The 14,537-nt window shown below is 45.5% G+C and overlaps 1 protein-coding gene across 1 annotated transcript in view; it reads left to right on the top strand.

Annotated features, from left to right (window-relative positions):
• Positions 1–14,537, top strand: part of LOC137320575 (tetratricopeptide repeat protein 39B) — a 58,558-nt gene that overhangs the window by 28,073 nt on the left and 15,948 nt on the right. The window contains exons 4-9 of the mRNA XM_067982260.1: positions 2,943–3,007; positions 4,490–4,592; positions 4,719–4,784; positions 6,440–6,548; positions 10,553–10,620; positions 13,006–13,065. Coding sequence (XP_067838361.1) covers positions 2,943–3,007; positions 4,490–4,592; positions 4,719–4,784; positions 6,440–6,548; positions 10,553–10,620; positions 13,006–13,065 — 471 coding nt within the window. The remainder of the gene's footprint in view (positions 1–2,942; positions 3,008–4,489; positions 4,593–4,718; positions 4,785–6,439; positions 6,549–10,552; positions 10,621–13,005; positions 13,066–14,537) is intronic.

Genomic DNA, 14,537 nt, shown 5'->3' with positions numbered 1-14,537 from the left:
TAGCAAATGTTGTGCCTTTGTTTAAGAAGGGCGGCAGGGAAAAGCCTGGGAGCCTGACATCTGTAGTGTGTAAGCTGTTAGAGGGTATTCTGAGAGACAGGATCTACAGGCATTTGGAGAGGCAGGGACTGATTAGGAACAGTCAGCATGGTTTTGTGAGTGGAAAATCATGTCTCACGAATTTGATTGAGTTTTTTGAAGGGGTAACCAAGAAGATAGATGAGGGCTGTGCAGTAGACGTGGTCTACATGGACTTCAGCAAAGCCTTTGACAAGGTACCGCATGGTAGGTTGTTACATAAGGTTAAATCTCACGGGATCCAAGGTGAGGTAGCCAATTGGATACAAAATTGGCTTGACGACAGAAGACAGAGGGTGATTGTAGAGGGTTGTTTTTCAAACTGGAGGCCTGTGACCAGCGGTGTGCCTCAGGGATCGGTGCTGGGACCGCTGTTATTTGTTATTTATATTAATGATTTGGATGAGAATTTAGGAGGCATGGTTAGTAAGTTTGCAGATGACACCAAGATTGGTGACATTGTGGACAGTGAAGAAGGTTATCTAGGATTGCAACGGGATCTTGATAAATTGGGCCAGTGGGCCGATGAATGGCAGATGGAGTTTAATTTAGATAAATGTGAGGTGATGCATTTTGGTAGATCGAATCGGGCCAGGACCTACTCCGTTAATGGTAGGGCGTTGGGGAGAGTTATAGAACAAAGAGATCTAGGAGTACAGGTTCATAGCTCCTTGAAAGTGGAGTCACAGGTGGATAGGGTGGTGAAGAAGGCATTCGGCATGCTTGATTTCATTGGTCAGAACATTGAATACAGGAGTTGGGATGTCTTGTTGAAGTTGTACAAGACATTAGTAAGGCCACACTTGGAATACTGTGTACAGTTCTGGTCACCCTATTATAGAAAGGATATTATTAAACTAGAAAGAGTGCAGAAAAGATTTACTAGGATGCTACCGGGACTTGATGGTTTGACTTATAGGGAGAGGTTGGATAGACTGAGACTTTTTTCCCTGGAGAGTAGGAGGTTTAGGGGTGATCTTATAGAAGTCTATAAAATAATGAGGGGCATAGATAAGGTCGATAGTCAAAATCTTTTCCCAAAGGTAGGGGAGTCTATAACGAGGGGACATAGATTTAAGGTGAGAGGGGAGAGATACAAAAGGGTCCAGAGGGGCAATTTTTTCACTCAAAGGGTGGTGAGTGTCTGGAACGAGCTGCCAGAGGCAGTAGTAGAGGTGGGTACAATTTTGTCTTTTAAAAAGCATTTGGACAGTTACATGGGTAAGATGGGTATAGAGGGATATGGGCCAAGTGCAGGCAATTGGGACTAGCTTAGTGGTATAAACTGGGCGACATGGACATGTTGGGCCGAAGGGCCTGTTTCCATGTTGTAAACTTCTATGATTCTATGATTCAATAGAATTGTGACCCCTCCATATTTCCAGAAAATATATCCAGTTATCACAACTTTCCTAAAATCTGACTTTTGACCATGAGCTTTGCTGCACCGTGTCCACCTCGTCTCCCTTCTTCAGATCAAGAGTCACTTCCTTTGGATAAATATATAATCTATTCTGATGTGCCTTGCTCTGAAAAGTAGATGTACCGAAAAGGCCTTGTCTGGAAATGGGGAGAAAGATAAAGGGGAATTACTAGAATGCTACCAGAGATGTGGGACTTCAGTTACGTAGAGAGACTAGAGAAGCTGGGGTTGTTCTCCTTAGAGCAGAGAAGGTTAAGGAGAGATTTAATAGAGCTTTTCAAAATCATGAAGGGTTTTGATAGAGTAAATAAGGAGAAACTCTTTCCAGTGGCAGAAGGGTCGATAACCAGAGGACACAGATTTAAGGTGATTGGCAAAAGAACCAGAGGCGAGATGAGGAGAAATTTTTTTATGCAGCAAGTTATGATGATCTGGAACGCACTGCCTGAAGGGGTGGTCGAAGCAGATCAATAATAACTTTCAACAGGGAATTGGATAAATACTTGGGGAAAAATTTGCTAGGCTATGGGGAAATCGTAGGGAAGTGGGACTAATTGGATAGCTCTTTCAAAGATCTGGCACAGGCAAGGTGGGCCGAATGGCCTCTTTCTGTGCTGTATCGTTCTATGGTTCCATGATAGGGTTGGTGTTTAAAATTTACAAACTGCTGTTTTTTAATGACCGATATTTGAATATAAAGAGGGAAATGATGAGCATCTGTGGGATACAAGCTCTCTTGGAGCTGACTGTAATCTTGCTAATTGTTTGGTTGCGCAGGAGTTACTAGAGCAGTTGATTTGCATTATAAATTAGACCCATGGCTCCTCCTCTCATGTCCTCCATTTATCCTGAATTTTACATTTCCTGTTCCCACAAAATTCTAACTTCAGAGAAACAATTATGTCATGTAAAAGTATTTTTTTGGGGATTGTTTTGTATTCTATCCATGCAGAATTCTGGTTTGTGCAGCTTCCCCTTTTATTCTCTGCTAATTAGTAATGGGGCCTCTGTCTCCTTTTCTTCCCCCCCACCTGTGTGGAACTGGGCTAGAAAGACTAGGATGGCTTCAGTTTTGATCCTCAGTCGACATTGGGTTAGCTGATCTCACCCTGGGCAGCAGTAAGGATGCTGTAGCTGATCTCAGTAGTCCACAGCTAAGAAAGGATAAAATCAGTCAGAAATTCCCTGTTCCTGGTCACTGCTCAATCATCCTTGCTGGAAGATGTGCATGTGTGGACTTTGGTTCAGAGCAGGATTAGGATCGGCTGTGAATTTCACCCTCACCATGGTCAAATAGCCTGCTGATGTTCGCTAGCATGATGATGGCATTTGAAGGTGGCACCAGAGGCAGAACACACCTGTTGAACTGTACCCCAGCCTTCAAGAGAGAGAACGAGAGGGAGGATTTTTCTCTTTCTAACCTCCAGCTTATTCCTCCTAGGATGAAAATATGATTAATTTTATTAAAGGAGGAATCAAAATCCGAACAAGTTACAACATCTATAGGTAAATGATTCTGTCCTCTCTAACTCTTAAGAATTCTGATTAAAACTTGCTTTTTATGTTTTAAAGACAATTTCTGATGCCTTTGGCCTGCACATGAAACTAAACCAAAGTTTCCAGTAGGTTATCAAGTGGACAGATGCTACTTGAACCTTTCTACAGGCAGGCTGGCCTCACCAAGCAAAGCAAGATCAGTCTATTCACATAACTTATTGGCGCTCTGGTTGCATCTCTCCTGATGTACCAGGAGTGCCCAGCCATGCATCCCTGGTTCCAGCAGCCAATGATGGGGACTTTCCTGGCAGGGGATGCCAGGCAGGGGAGGCATGAAGGCTATCCAGCAAGGAGAGCATTGGTGCCACAGGAGCCTGGGCACAGGAAGAGGCAAGGGTGCCCAATTTCCTGCAGCATCCTCCTCTTCACCTGTTTTGTTCTCCGGTTGTATAATGAGGTGGGCATATCATTTAAATATGACTCGGGGAGAGGCCTAATAAGCCTGACATGCAGCTTGTGCGCTGGCTTCTAATCCCTTTGTGTCACTGCCCACATTGAGTGCACTGAGCATCTTGGGTGTGTTCTCAAGCTTCATGCCTGGCTGTGCTGGGAGGCGGGCACCCCGTGCATTGGGTGCCTGTGATTGTACTATCGGCCCTGGATGGACAATGTAAGCTTAACTCCTCTCATTGCTACCTGTAAAATATCCTCTGTTTCCTCTCGCCTCTATTTTAAAATCTCCATTCTTTTCAGCAGTTTTTTTTGGTTTAAATCTAATGATCCTTTTCTAAATTATGCTTTTGCTCCTATTTTCACAGTTTTAACCGACGACGGATGCAGCTAAGCCCTTCAGTGTCTTGCTGTCATGCCAGTCAGAGCTCAGTGTTCACAGCCGCCCACTACACGGGCAGTTTATTCTGAAGCTGTAGGTTAATGGGAAAAGTGGTGAACTTATCGTGGATCAATTTAATTGCAAAAAAAAAATGGTTCACCTTAAATGCTTCTGTGCGAAACTTTTGCTATTGGCTCCATGGGGCATCTTGAAGTTTGGTACCCAACTCCACATTGGACTTGTAACACATCACTAGAGTAGGGTCCTCGTGAGAAGGAAGTCCGGATATGGCAGATTCATTCTGGGAGGGAGGGAGATGATTGAAATCAAATAGGAGAATTTCCTACCGGATGGAAGATCGGGATCCTTGCTGGATTTATAGGTACCAAAGAAATTTGGAGGGAGGGGAAGGAAGGTCTTCATATTGAAAGTACTTCCCTTTATGGCTTCCTTTTTTAATAATGGATAGTTAATTGTAAGTGAACCTGTATATGCTTAGATTGGGAGGGGGTGCAGATTGTCATGTGTTTAGAAGCCAGGTTAAGTTGACTTGAGCCAATACTGGGTGAGTTGTACTCAGGATTCTTGGTTAGGGGTTATTTGTCTATGTTTTTTGTTTAACTTGTTTACTGTTGCTAATGTTTGATCTACTTGTTAAGAGAATGTCAACAGATCGTACAGATGACACAGGACCGAGTCAAAACTGAAGTCTACTGCCAGTTTGAAGGAGGTGTCAAGCTCGGGATTGGAGCTTTTAACCTGGTACAGCATGCACCCATTACACTGAGTGTCTATTCGTTTCGTTGGAGAAATATTTTTGTATTCTACATTTGTTCATTACTTGAGTATTTTGTCAAACTAAAATGGTTTCTTCCACTTCCCACCCAGATGCTGTCTCTGCTACCTGTGAGAGTTCTTCGACTTCTTGAATTTATTGGGTTTTCAGGCAATCGGGTATGTGTTATTAAATGTGTACTTGTAAAACAAAAATACTGGTACTATGGCTGCAATTTAAGAATTGCCATTGCCTGTCCACTGTCTCTTGAAGTGGGCCTGTGGTTGAAGCACACTGCTTGTGCCTGTCAGGTGAAAATGGGAGGATCGCAGCACCAGTATTATTTATCTGCTGTAGCTGGACAACACCATCTACTGGCAAACTGCAGTTGTGCTCAAATTTAAATTGACAACCATTTTGTCATTAGCTCGGAATTTCCTCGGACTTTCCCGCACAACAACGGCGTTTTGCCATTTTTTTCAAAGGAAATTCACGCACAAATGACTTGTGCCGGAACCTTGCTTCATGCAAATTTCCTCAAACCATTGGCATCGCTTCTGAGTTAAGTCAGGTGAAACCCTGCCTAGCTCATTAGCATAGCTCCATCTCTTTGTGCAAAAGACAAGAGAACACAAGTTTTCCACATTTATACCAGTTCTGAATGGGTGTAAATTTGCACCCAAACCTTTAGATGCAGCACGTCCCCACCTAATTGATGTCACTGAGGAGTTTCAACCTTAGAACAGGCACCAAACCTTATTTTTGGAGTTTGATGGTGATTTTCTTGGTGATTGTTTAAAAATGTAATTTCTCCCCACTGGGACCTGCACTGCATTTTCTTTATCTTTGAATGCTTTATTATGGCATCAGAATCTGTAACATTAAAATGAGAAAAGCCTCCACAAGTGCATTTTCTTAAACATGCAGCAGTGCTTATTGTGCATGAACAATGGTTTGATGGTTTCAAACCAATTTTCATAACACCAGTAAGATAAAGAGGAACTTAAAAGAAGGAAGATGGCGTACGCTCCGCCTGTTTCTTCATGCTCCAAATTGATATGCTGAATTTGCGCTTGTTTTGCGCCGGTTTTTAACGTTCCAACATATGCAAATGAGATCCGCTGCAAATTTTCGGTATATTCGGCACAGATCATGTAAGTTGAATCAAGGAAATTCCGGGCGATTATCTTCCTACAGTAAAGTAGCTGACATTGGGAGCTAAGCAAACAGGAGAGTGGAACTGTACGTGCAGAAAATTTTAAGATTGCACTGAATTTGTGTTTAAAATGTTAAAAGGATTCGATAGGGTAGATACAGAGAAACGATTCTCTCTGGTGGGGGACTCAAGAAGAAGGGGACATAATTTTAAAATTAGAGCTAAACCATTCAGGAGCTAAATCAGGAAGTACTTTTTCACACAAAGGGTAGTAGAAATCTGGAACTCCCTTCCCCAAAAGGCCATTAATGCTGGGTTAATTGGAGCTTTCAAGACTGAGATATAGATTTTTGTTAGGTAAGGGTATCAGTGGATATGAATGGGTCAAAGGGGGTAAATGGAGATGAGGTACAGATCAGTCATGATCTAATTGGAAAGGCTCAAGGGGCTAACCCTGCTCCTAATGTTCCTATGAATAAAATCCTCCTCCCCCAAAACTATGACATATGCAGGGTGATATATGTGGTATTTATGGAGCATGTGACCCAAAGTAATATACTCATAACCGTATTGCTTATATCCTTTTTAGTTGCATAAGTATCTGGTGCGAGTTGGGATCATGTCATGTTCTGCAGATCCGTGTTGCGTTTTCTGTTCATGTGTCACCGTTTGCTTCAGGATCTTGGGTTATCCATGCTACGAGAAGGTGCCTCCACCCATAGCTTGAGAGCTGTTCTGTGTGCCTTGACTCTCTTGATGTACCAAACTTACATCACTGTAGTCCTCGGTAAGATGTATTTTCTTATCTCCCCTAATCTTTGGCTTGGCAATGGAGTTTAATTGGAATTTTTCATATCTGCGATGAGACTCTACAATGCACTGTGTAAAGCAATGCAGGTTTCTGTTTTGTAATTTTGGTTGGTAAAAGTTGCTGCTGAGAAATATTGAAAACAACTATTTACCTTTAACATCTATAGCTGGGTATGGTAACATCTATATGATGGGTATGGTAGTGCCACTGGACTAGTGATAGAGGCCTGCACTAATAATCCAGAGAACGGAGTTCAAATCCCACCATGGCAGTTTGAGAATTTGAATTCAGTTTTGAATGAAAAGCTGGTGTCAGTAAAAGTGACCATGAACCTGTCGGATTGTTGTAAAAACCCAACTAGTTCACTCATGTCCTTTTTCGGGAAGTAAACCTGCTGCTCAGTTTGGCTTATATGTGATACCAGTCCCATGCCAATGTGGTTGGCTTTTAACTACCCTCTGAAGTTGCCTAGCAAGCCACTAAGTTGTACAGGGCAATAAATGCCGGCCTTGCCAGCGACGCCCACATCCCGAGATTGAATAATGAAAAGCACTTTTTTAAAGCGGCACCTTGTTAAAGACAATATTTGTACTCGATTGAAATAACTTCAGTTGTATTCTGAATCATGTACGTACACAGGGAAATTATTTTGGGGGAAGGGGAAAGTAGCATACAGGAAAGCTTTGATTCGGAATGTGCATGTAGGGGGGATGAGGTTAAAATTTTTTACGTGGCGAATTGTTCTGATCTGGAATGCACTGCCTGAAAGGGTGGTGGAAGCAGATTCAATAGTAACTTTCAAAAGGGAACATATATTTGAAAAGAAAAATTTGCAGGGCTATTGGGGAAAGAGCAAGAGGCGTGGGACTAATTAGATAGCTCTTTCAAAGAGCCGGCACAGACACTTCTGTGCTGTAGGATTCTGTGACCCTGATTATAACTCCCCGCCTGGCAGAAACTGGGCATGGGGGCAGTTAAAATAAGGCCAGTCACTTACCCCCTCTGATCCCGATGACTTCCCACTGTGTCCCGATCTTAACCTGCTCTTTTGAGCAGTCGAGCGGGACACCCACAAGAAGAAAGCGGGGTCCTTCTTTAAATATATCATTGGGACCTGACTGCAATTTTAGTTGGAAGCCTGAGCAGGGAGTGGTGACAGCTTCCCGGTCAGGCCAGACCTGCCGGGAGCTGGATCGTGGGTACGGTTGCCAACTCTGGTTGGAGGCATTCCTGGAGGTTTGATCACGTGATGTTCTGATCACATGCCATCTGGTCACATGAGGTCCGGTCACATGACTTGTGCCAATGTTATTGCATTTACCTTATAAAGGTCGGGTCCCCTGTGGTTGTGTATTTTTCATCATGGTTTTGTGCCAGCAGCTGTTGCACGAGAAGTTCTGAGAACCAGGAGACCACCCACGAGCAGGCGAAGGGGGGAAACCAAGGGCGGGCAAGGGGGGAAACAGAGGGCGGGCAAGGGGGAAACAGAGGGCGGGCAAGGGGGGAAACAGAGGGCGGGCAAGGGGGGAAACCGAGGGTGCGCAAGGGGGGAAACAGAGGTCGGGCAAGGGGGGAAACAGAGGTCGGGCAAGGGGGGAAACAGAGGTCGGGCAAGGGGGGGAAACAGAGGTCGGGCAAGGGGGGAAACAGAGGGCGGGCAAGGGGGGGTAACAGAGGGCAGGCAAGGGGGGAAACAGAGGGCGGGCAAGGGGGGAAACAGAGGGCGGGCAAGGGGGGAAACCGAGAGCGGGAACAGAGGGCGGGCAAGGGGGGAAACCAGAGGGCGGGCAAGGGGGGAAACCGAGGGCGGGCAAGGGGGGAAACCGAGGGCGGGCAAGGGGGGAAACCGAGGGCGGGCAAGGGGGGAAACAGAGGGCGGGCAAGGGGGGAAACAGAGGGCAGGCAAGGGGGGAAACCAGAGGGCGGGCAAAGGGGGAAACCAGAGCTGGAAAGAACTTTGATTCCACCTGTAGCTCATGGTAATTCACTGAAATTGCACTGATAACTAATATTAATATTGGTAGCCCTCGTAACCAACAGTAACACAATAACTCACTGATAGTCAGTATCTAACTGGTAGTAATAGGTGTAATGCTCGGATGTTGTACCTGTAACTAGTAGTAATCCTGTAATCCACTGATATTCACCCTGTAACCATAGCCAGAATCCCGCTGCACAAGGTGCGGTCAGGCTCCCCAGTTGATGCCACTTTTAGTAGGCCCATCTCTCTCCCTATCTCCTTGGACGTGTGAAGGTGACAACCCTGGACCTCAGTCGGAGCTGATCTGTACTTGGACTTCACACGTCAAAACCGGCTGGTACAGACCAACCTGAACCACACCGAGAGATTGCACAAAGGGCAGTGGACTCAGTGTATGGGACACTTCTCACAGGGCAAATCGTCCTAAACTCAGCTCAACACCAACATTTCTAAACCACTCCCTTGGCTCGGATTCAATAACGGAAAGTTTACAGCACAGGAGGAGGCCGTCCAGCCCCCAGTGCTGGCATTCTCTCCTGTAACCCCATTCCCCCCAGATTCTTCTATATTCCCCCTTTACAAATATTTACCCTGTTCCTTTTAAATGAAGTTTTAGTTTATCTCAATAGCCACACGTGGTGAAGGACCCCTCAATTCAATAGCCCTCATTTCAAGAACCTCCCTCCTCCCTTCACCTTGGTTTCTCCAGTGAGAATCCTTGGTCTCTGTCTCATTATTCCCCATTCACTGACCAGTGGAAACAATCTTTCATTATTTACCCACAGTAATATCTCCACGTTTCACTCACCCCTTTATTGGCTGCTCCTCTCTCGGTGCCGCTCCCACTCACCATGTTGCTGCTGCTGCTCCCGGCTCTGCAAGAAATTCTGGTCCCCGCGCTCGCTCTCACTCACACCCCACCCCTGCTCACTTGAGCCCCAATCACCCGACCCCCAGTCCGCTCCTCTCCCCTAACCTCTCATCCCCTGATCGCTCATCCCGCCTCTATCTCTCTCGCTGAATCCCAATTCCCTAGTCTCTCTCTCTTTCTCCAAGCCCCTATTCCCCAGTCACCATCTTTCTCCCCAAGCCCCCATTCAACCCCCCCCCCCCCGACCACGATTGTCGAGTCGGGCTGCTAGTGGCAGTGCTCGCGAGAACCATACCCCAGTCTGCCGTCCTCCGATCCACAGAAGCTCCACCACATGCTGTAACTGCTCCTGGCCTTGTGCACTCGGCACACCCAGGCAGCAGCTCCTTCCAATACAAACTTCCAGAAGAGTGACAAGCAGCGGTTGGGGTGCAGGGGCAGGGGGGGGTGGGGGCAAACAGATTATTTGCTGCAGCTCCGACGCGCATGCGAAAATTTGCGTTACAACGAACTGTTCTTCCGAGTTGCCAACAGCAATGCTCGGGAGATGATTCACCGCTTTCGGTAGACTCCCGCCGAAACTGAGAGGGTTGGGAACCCTAATCGCCGGCCAGGTGAGGCCCAGCAGGTAAGTGCAAAAAATTTAATTATAGGTTTCCTTGTGGGCCAAGAGGAGCAGGAGATTTAATACATTATAAACTGAAGCCCTCTCTGCTCCCTCAAGGGGACGTAAAAGATCCCATGGCACTATGTGAAGAAGAGCCAGGGGTTCTCCTCCTCAGGGCCGGGGGGACAATATTTCTCCCTCAACAAACATCACTGAAACAGATGATCTGGTCATTATATCATTGCTGTTTGTGGGACCTTGCTGTGTGCAAATTGGCTGCCACGTTCCCTACATTACAACAGTGAATACATTTCAAAAGTATTTAATTGGCTGTGAAGCACTTTGGGATGTCCTGAGATTGTGAAAGGCGCTATATAAATGCACGTTCATTCGTTTGTTCCTTCTTGGGGGGAGGGACAGTGGTTTTGAGGAAATAATGATTTTGTTTGCTGTCCAGTCCATCAAATTGTATCTTTTAGCAAGCAAGAGACTTTTTTTCTGAACTATGAAATTCTTAACAGGTGCGGGTGAAGGCAACCTCCAAGAAGCTGAAGCACTCCTTGAACCCTACATCGAGAAATATCCCAACGTAAGTATTTAAGAAAAAATAATTCTTAGCTTTCTGCCTTATACTGAGCCTTCAATGATCCTGGACCTGCTGTTGGATAATATATTCATAGTATACCATGATTTTTTTTTATTATATTCATTCTTGGGATGTGGGTGTCGCTGGCAAGGCTGGTATTTATTGCCCATCTTCAGTTGCCCTGAGAAGGCGGTGGTGGACCTTCTACTTGAACCACTGATAGTGGTTTGATATAACTGAATGGCTTGCTAGACCACTTCAGAGGGCAGTTAAGAATCAACCACGTTGGTGTGAGTCAGGAGTCACATATAGGTCAGACTGGGTAAGGACGGCAGGTTTACTTCCCTGAAGGACATTAGTGAACCAGTTGGGTTTTTACAACAATCCGACAGCTTCATGGTCAGTTTTACTGACACCAGCTTTTTATTTCCAGATTTTTATTGAAATATTTAAAATTCAAATTCGAACTACTCTGGTACGATTTTAACTCTCATTCTGTAGTTTATTAGCTCATGCCTCTGGATTACCAGTCCAGTAATATAATCTACACTACACTACCATACCCGATCCTGAAGAAAGCACGTAAAGTTTTAGTACAACTCTTTTTTTTAAATAAAATTTTTAATTATTAGAATGACAGAGAGGGTAAGCTAGATTGTCCTCCACAATATCGCCTGGATAACTGCAGAGAAGGAGGAAAACTGGGGTGGGGAGGCCCAACTCTAGATGCCCACCCCTAGAACTATCTGGTTTCCTCATTCTCTTGTCCCCCCCGAAACATGGATTTCAGCCACCAACCTCTTTGACTTCTCCACCGCACTGTCATGATGGGGGGCGGGGCAGATGATTTCCTTGTCTACCCACCGCTGTACTGCCAGCCTCGGTTAAAACCAGAAAAGGTGGTGGGGGGGGGGGTTTGTGGCAGCACTTACTGCAGTAGGAAGACCACAAAATGCCCTGTTGGAAGGAGAGGGGCCTGGTAGTGGACACCTCTCCCTCTCTCTTGCCGTCATCACCAGTTAACCTGAGCCCTTTATCAAAATGTCACTGGAAATCTTCAGGTTACCTCTAGCCCATAAACGGTTGCTGCTCCTCCTCCTCCTCCTTCTGAAGCTGCTGCAGGTATCTGCATTTACTTGCTTGGTACAGCTGAACTCCATCTGTGTGGTGGAGATCCCACAGGGAGCCCAGTCTTTGATTTTAATTAGGCTTTAATAAGGAAAATAGGTCAGGTTCACAGCGGGGTCGGGATGGTGGGCTGTAGTCCAACTCTGACCCACTTCCAGCGGTAAAACCGCCCCGAAGGAAAATCCAGCTGTGAACACCATAGTGAAGTTATAAATGATAGGAGAGAGCTGCTGTCAATGTATAAAAAGTTGGGCCTTGAAATTATGCTATGAGATACAGGCCTGTAAATGTGTTCATATAAAATTACTTTCAGACATGTTTAGTGCATTCATCTGAACTTCTTCCTTCGCTATTGTGTAGGAGGCATTAGCCCATCAAAGGCATCTTTTTTTAGGTGTCAGTCTTGGCTCAGTGGTAGCACTCTAATCCTTGAGTTTAAAGGTTGCGGGTTCAAGCTCCACTCCAGAGACTTGAGCACATAATCCAGGCTGACACTTCAGTGCAGTACTGAGGGAGTGCTGCACTGTTGGAGGTGGCGTCCTTCAGATAAGACGTTAAACTGAGGCTCCGTCTGCCCTCTCAGGTGGATGTAAAGGATCCCATGGCACTATTTCGAAGAAGAGCAGGGGAGTTCTCCCAGTGTCCTGGCCAATATTTATCCCTCAACAAACATCACTAAAACAGATGATCTGGTCATAAGGTGTCAGTTGTTCGCTCACCTGATATTTGCCCCGGTCCTCATTTACATGAGACTGGCGTCTCCAGGCAGCTCGCCGGCGAAGAGGATTTAAATTTCGAGCCACTGCGTCACTGGCAGCAGCCCTCAGGTAGGTCCTGGGGAGGGGAGGGCCAAACAGGCTGCTGTGTTTCCTACATTACAACAGTGACTAGACTTCAAAAGTACTTCATTGGCAGTAAAGCGCTTTGAGACGTCATGAGATCGTGAGAGACGCTGTATAAATGCGAGTTCTTTCTTTCGTTTCTCCTTTTCTTTTTCTTTTCTTTATAAATTCACAGTTCTGATCTTGCACTGTAGTACCTTGCTATAAGGTGTACTTGCAGCTTGCTGATGTTACAGGTTTTCACTAACTTTTCGATTATGCTGCTTGTGGAGCAGTACCTTGTAGAAAACCGTCTTGCATTGAAAATTTCATTTTTCTAGAACACTGAAAAGTACATCTTTGTAACTGATGCAGCTCTTTGATGAAATCTGTAGTTTTATATGAGGTGTCGATAACAAACTTTGTGCTCTGTCTTTAGGGCTCCATTATATTGTTTTATTCAGCAAGAATAAGTATACTCAAGGGAAACTTTGAAATGGTGAGTCTTTTTAATTCCCTTTTGAGTGTTACAAAATGCATGTTCCATTTAGGCATTTATTTTATATATGTTCAATTCGTAGCACACAGTATAATTGACTGCTGCCTACCTTAGTGAGATTTTTTTTTGCCAGTCATGCATGTGTCATTAATTCTGGGTCTCATAATCTGATCATGCAGCGCATGCTTTCACACTGGTTTGGCAACTTGATTTAATTTGTTAAACTCTAGACTGCAGAGCCATTAATTCTAGTGCTCTGCGCAATTGGCTGCTGCATGTTCCTAAGTAACAGTAAATGCTTTCAAAAGTAGTTCATTTGCTGTAAAGTGCCATTGAGATGTCCTGAGGACTTGATGGGGTGCTTGTCATGTTTCAGGATTTTTTCGATGTGTATTTTTTCTTTACTGAAAGGATTTTGGGGTTGAGTCGTGTTTTAAGGGCTGTGTTTTAAAACACTGTGGCCTAGAAATGAGTTCACGCCAGCCTGATTATCCCTGCGAGGAACGGGTAGACCCAGGGCTCACCCAATATTGGCCCTTAGTCCTCATTTACTGCCGACCCAGGCAGCTCGCCGGCAAAGAATTAGGTCCTGGAAGGGAGGGAGGTGGGAGGGGGGTAGGGAAAGAGGCAATTGAGAAACAAGCCAAGCAGGGGCCAGCAACGGTCTGCCCTCCTGCTCCTCCCGGATCCACATTCAGGTAGGTATTGGTTTAACAACCTTAACCTTTTTGGTGGCTGCTTTTAAGGATTGACTGCTGGTTAGGCCGCACGCAGACTGTGTTTGGCAGTGTTTACGGCAGACCAATTTCAGGATGGGGTCCTGAAACAGACGTTGGCCCCTTATTTGCATATGCGAAGTGCCTAATTCCAGTTTCAGGCATGGACCTTGGCCACCTATATTTCTGCCTTTACCAATATGGTGTGTGTGCAGGCTGCCTGCCATATTTGCTGCCTAGGCGACTGTTTACACCTGTAAATGGGCACGATGTCAACTAATTTCTATACCTGGGAGTAGAGATAGTTGGTTTGGCTAACAGGCCTGCTGGCGAATCCCTGCAGCGGGACGGTGTCACACTACACCTTTGCTCACTGGGGTCAGAATTAACAGAAATGAAGGGGAGTAATCCATGTTTGGGTTGCAAGATCACAGAAGCCAATCTTCAGCCAATTCGATTCACTCCACGTGATATCAAGAAATGGCTGAGTGCACTGGATACAGCAAAGGCTATGGGCCCCAACAACATCCTGGCTGTAGTGCTGAAGACTTGTGCTCCAGAACTAGCTGCGCCTCTAACCAAGCTGTTGCAGTACAGCTACACCACTGGCATCTACCCGACAATGTGGAAAATTGCCCAGGTATGCCCTGTCCACAAAAAGCAGGACAAATCCAATCCGGCCAATTACCATCCCGTCAATCTACTCTCAATCATCAGCAAAGTGATGGAAGGCATCGTCAACAGTGCTATCAAACG

This window comes from Heptranchias perlo, chromosome 4, assembly GCF_035084215.1.
Source record: "Heptranchias perlo isolate sHepPer1 chromosome 4, sHepPer1.hap1, whole genome shotgun sequence".
Classification (NCBI taxonomy): domain Eukaryota; kingdom Metazoa; phylum Chordata; class Chondrichthyes; order Hexanchiformes; family Hexanchidae; genus Heptranchias; species Heptranchias perlo.
The sequence above is the reverse complement of the archived record's forward strand: the minus strand, read 5'-3'. Positions and strand labels throughout refer to the sequence as shown.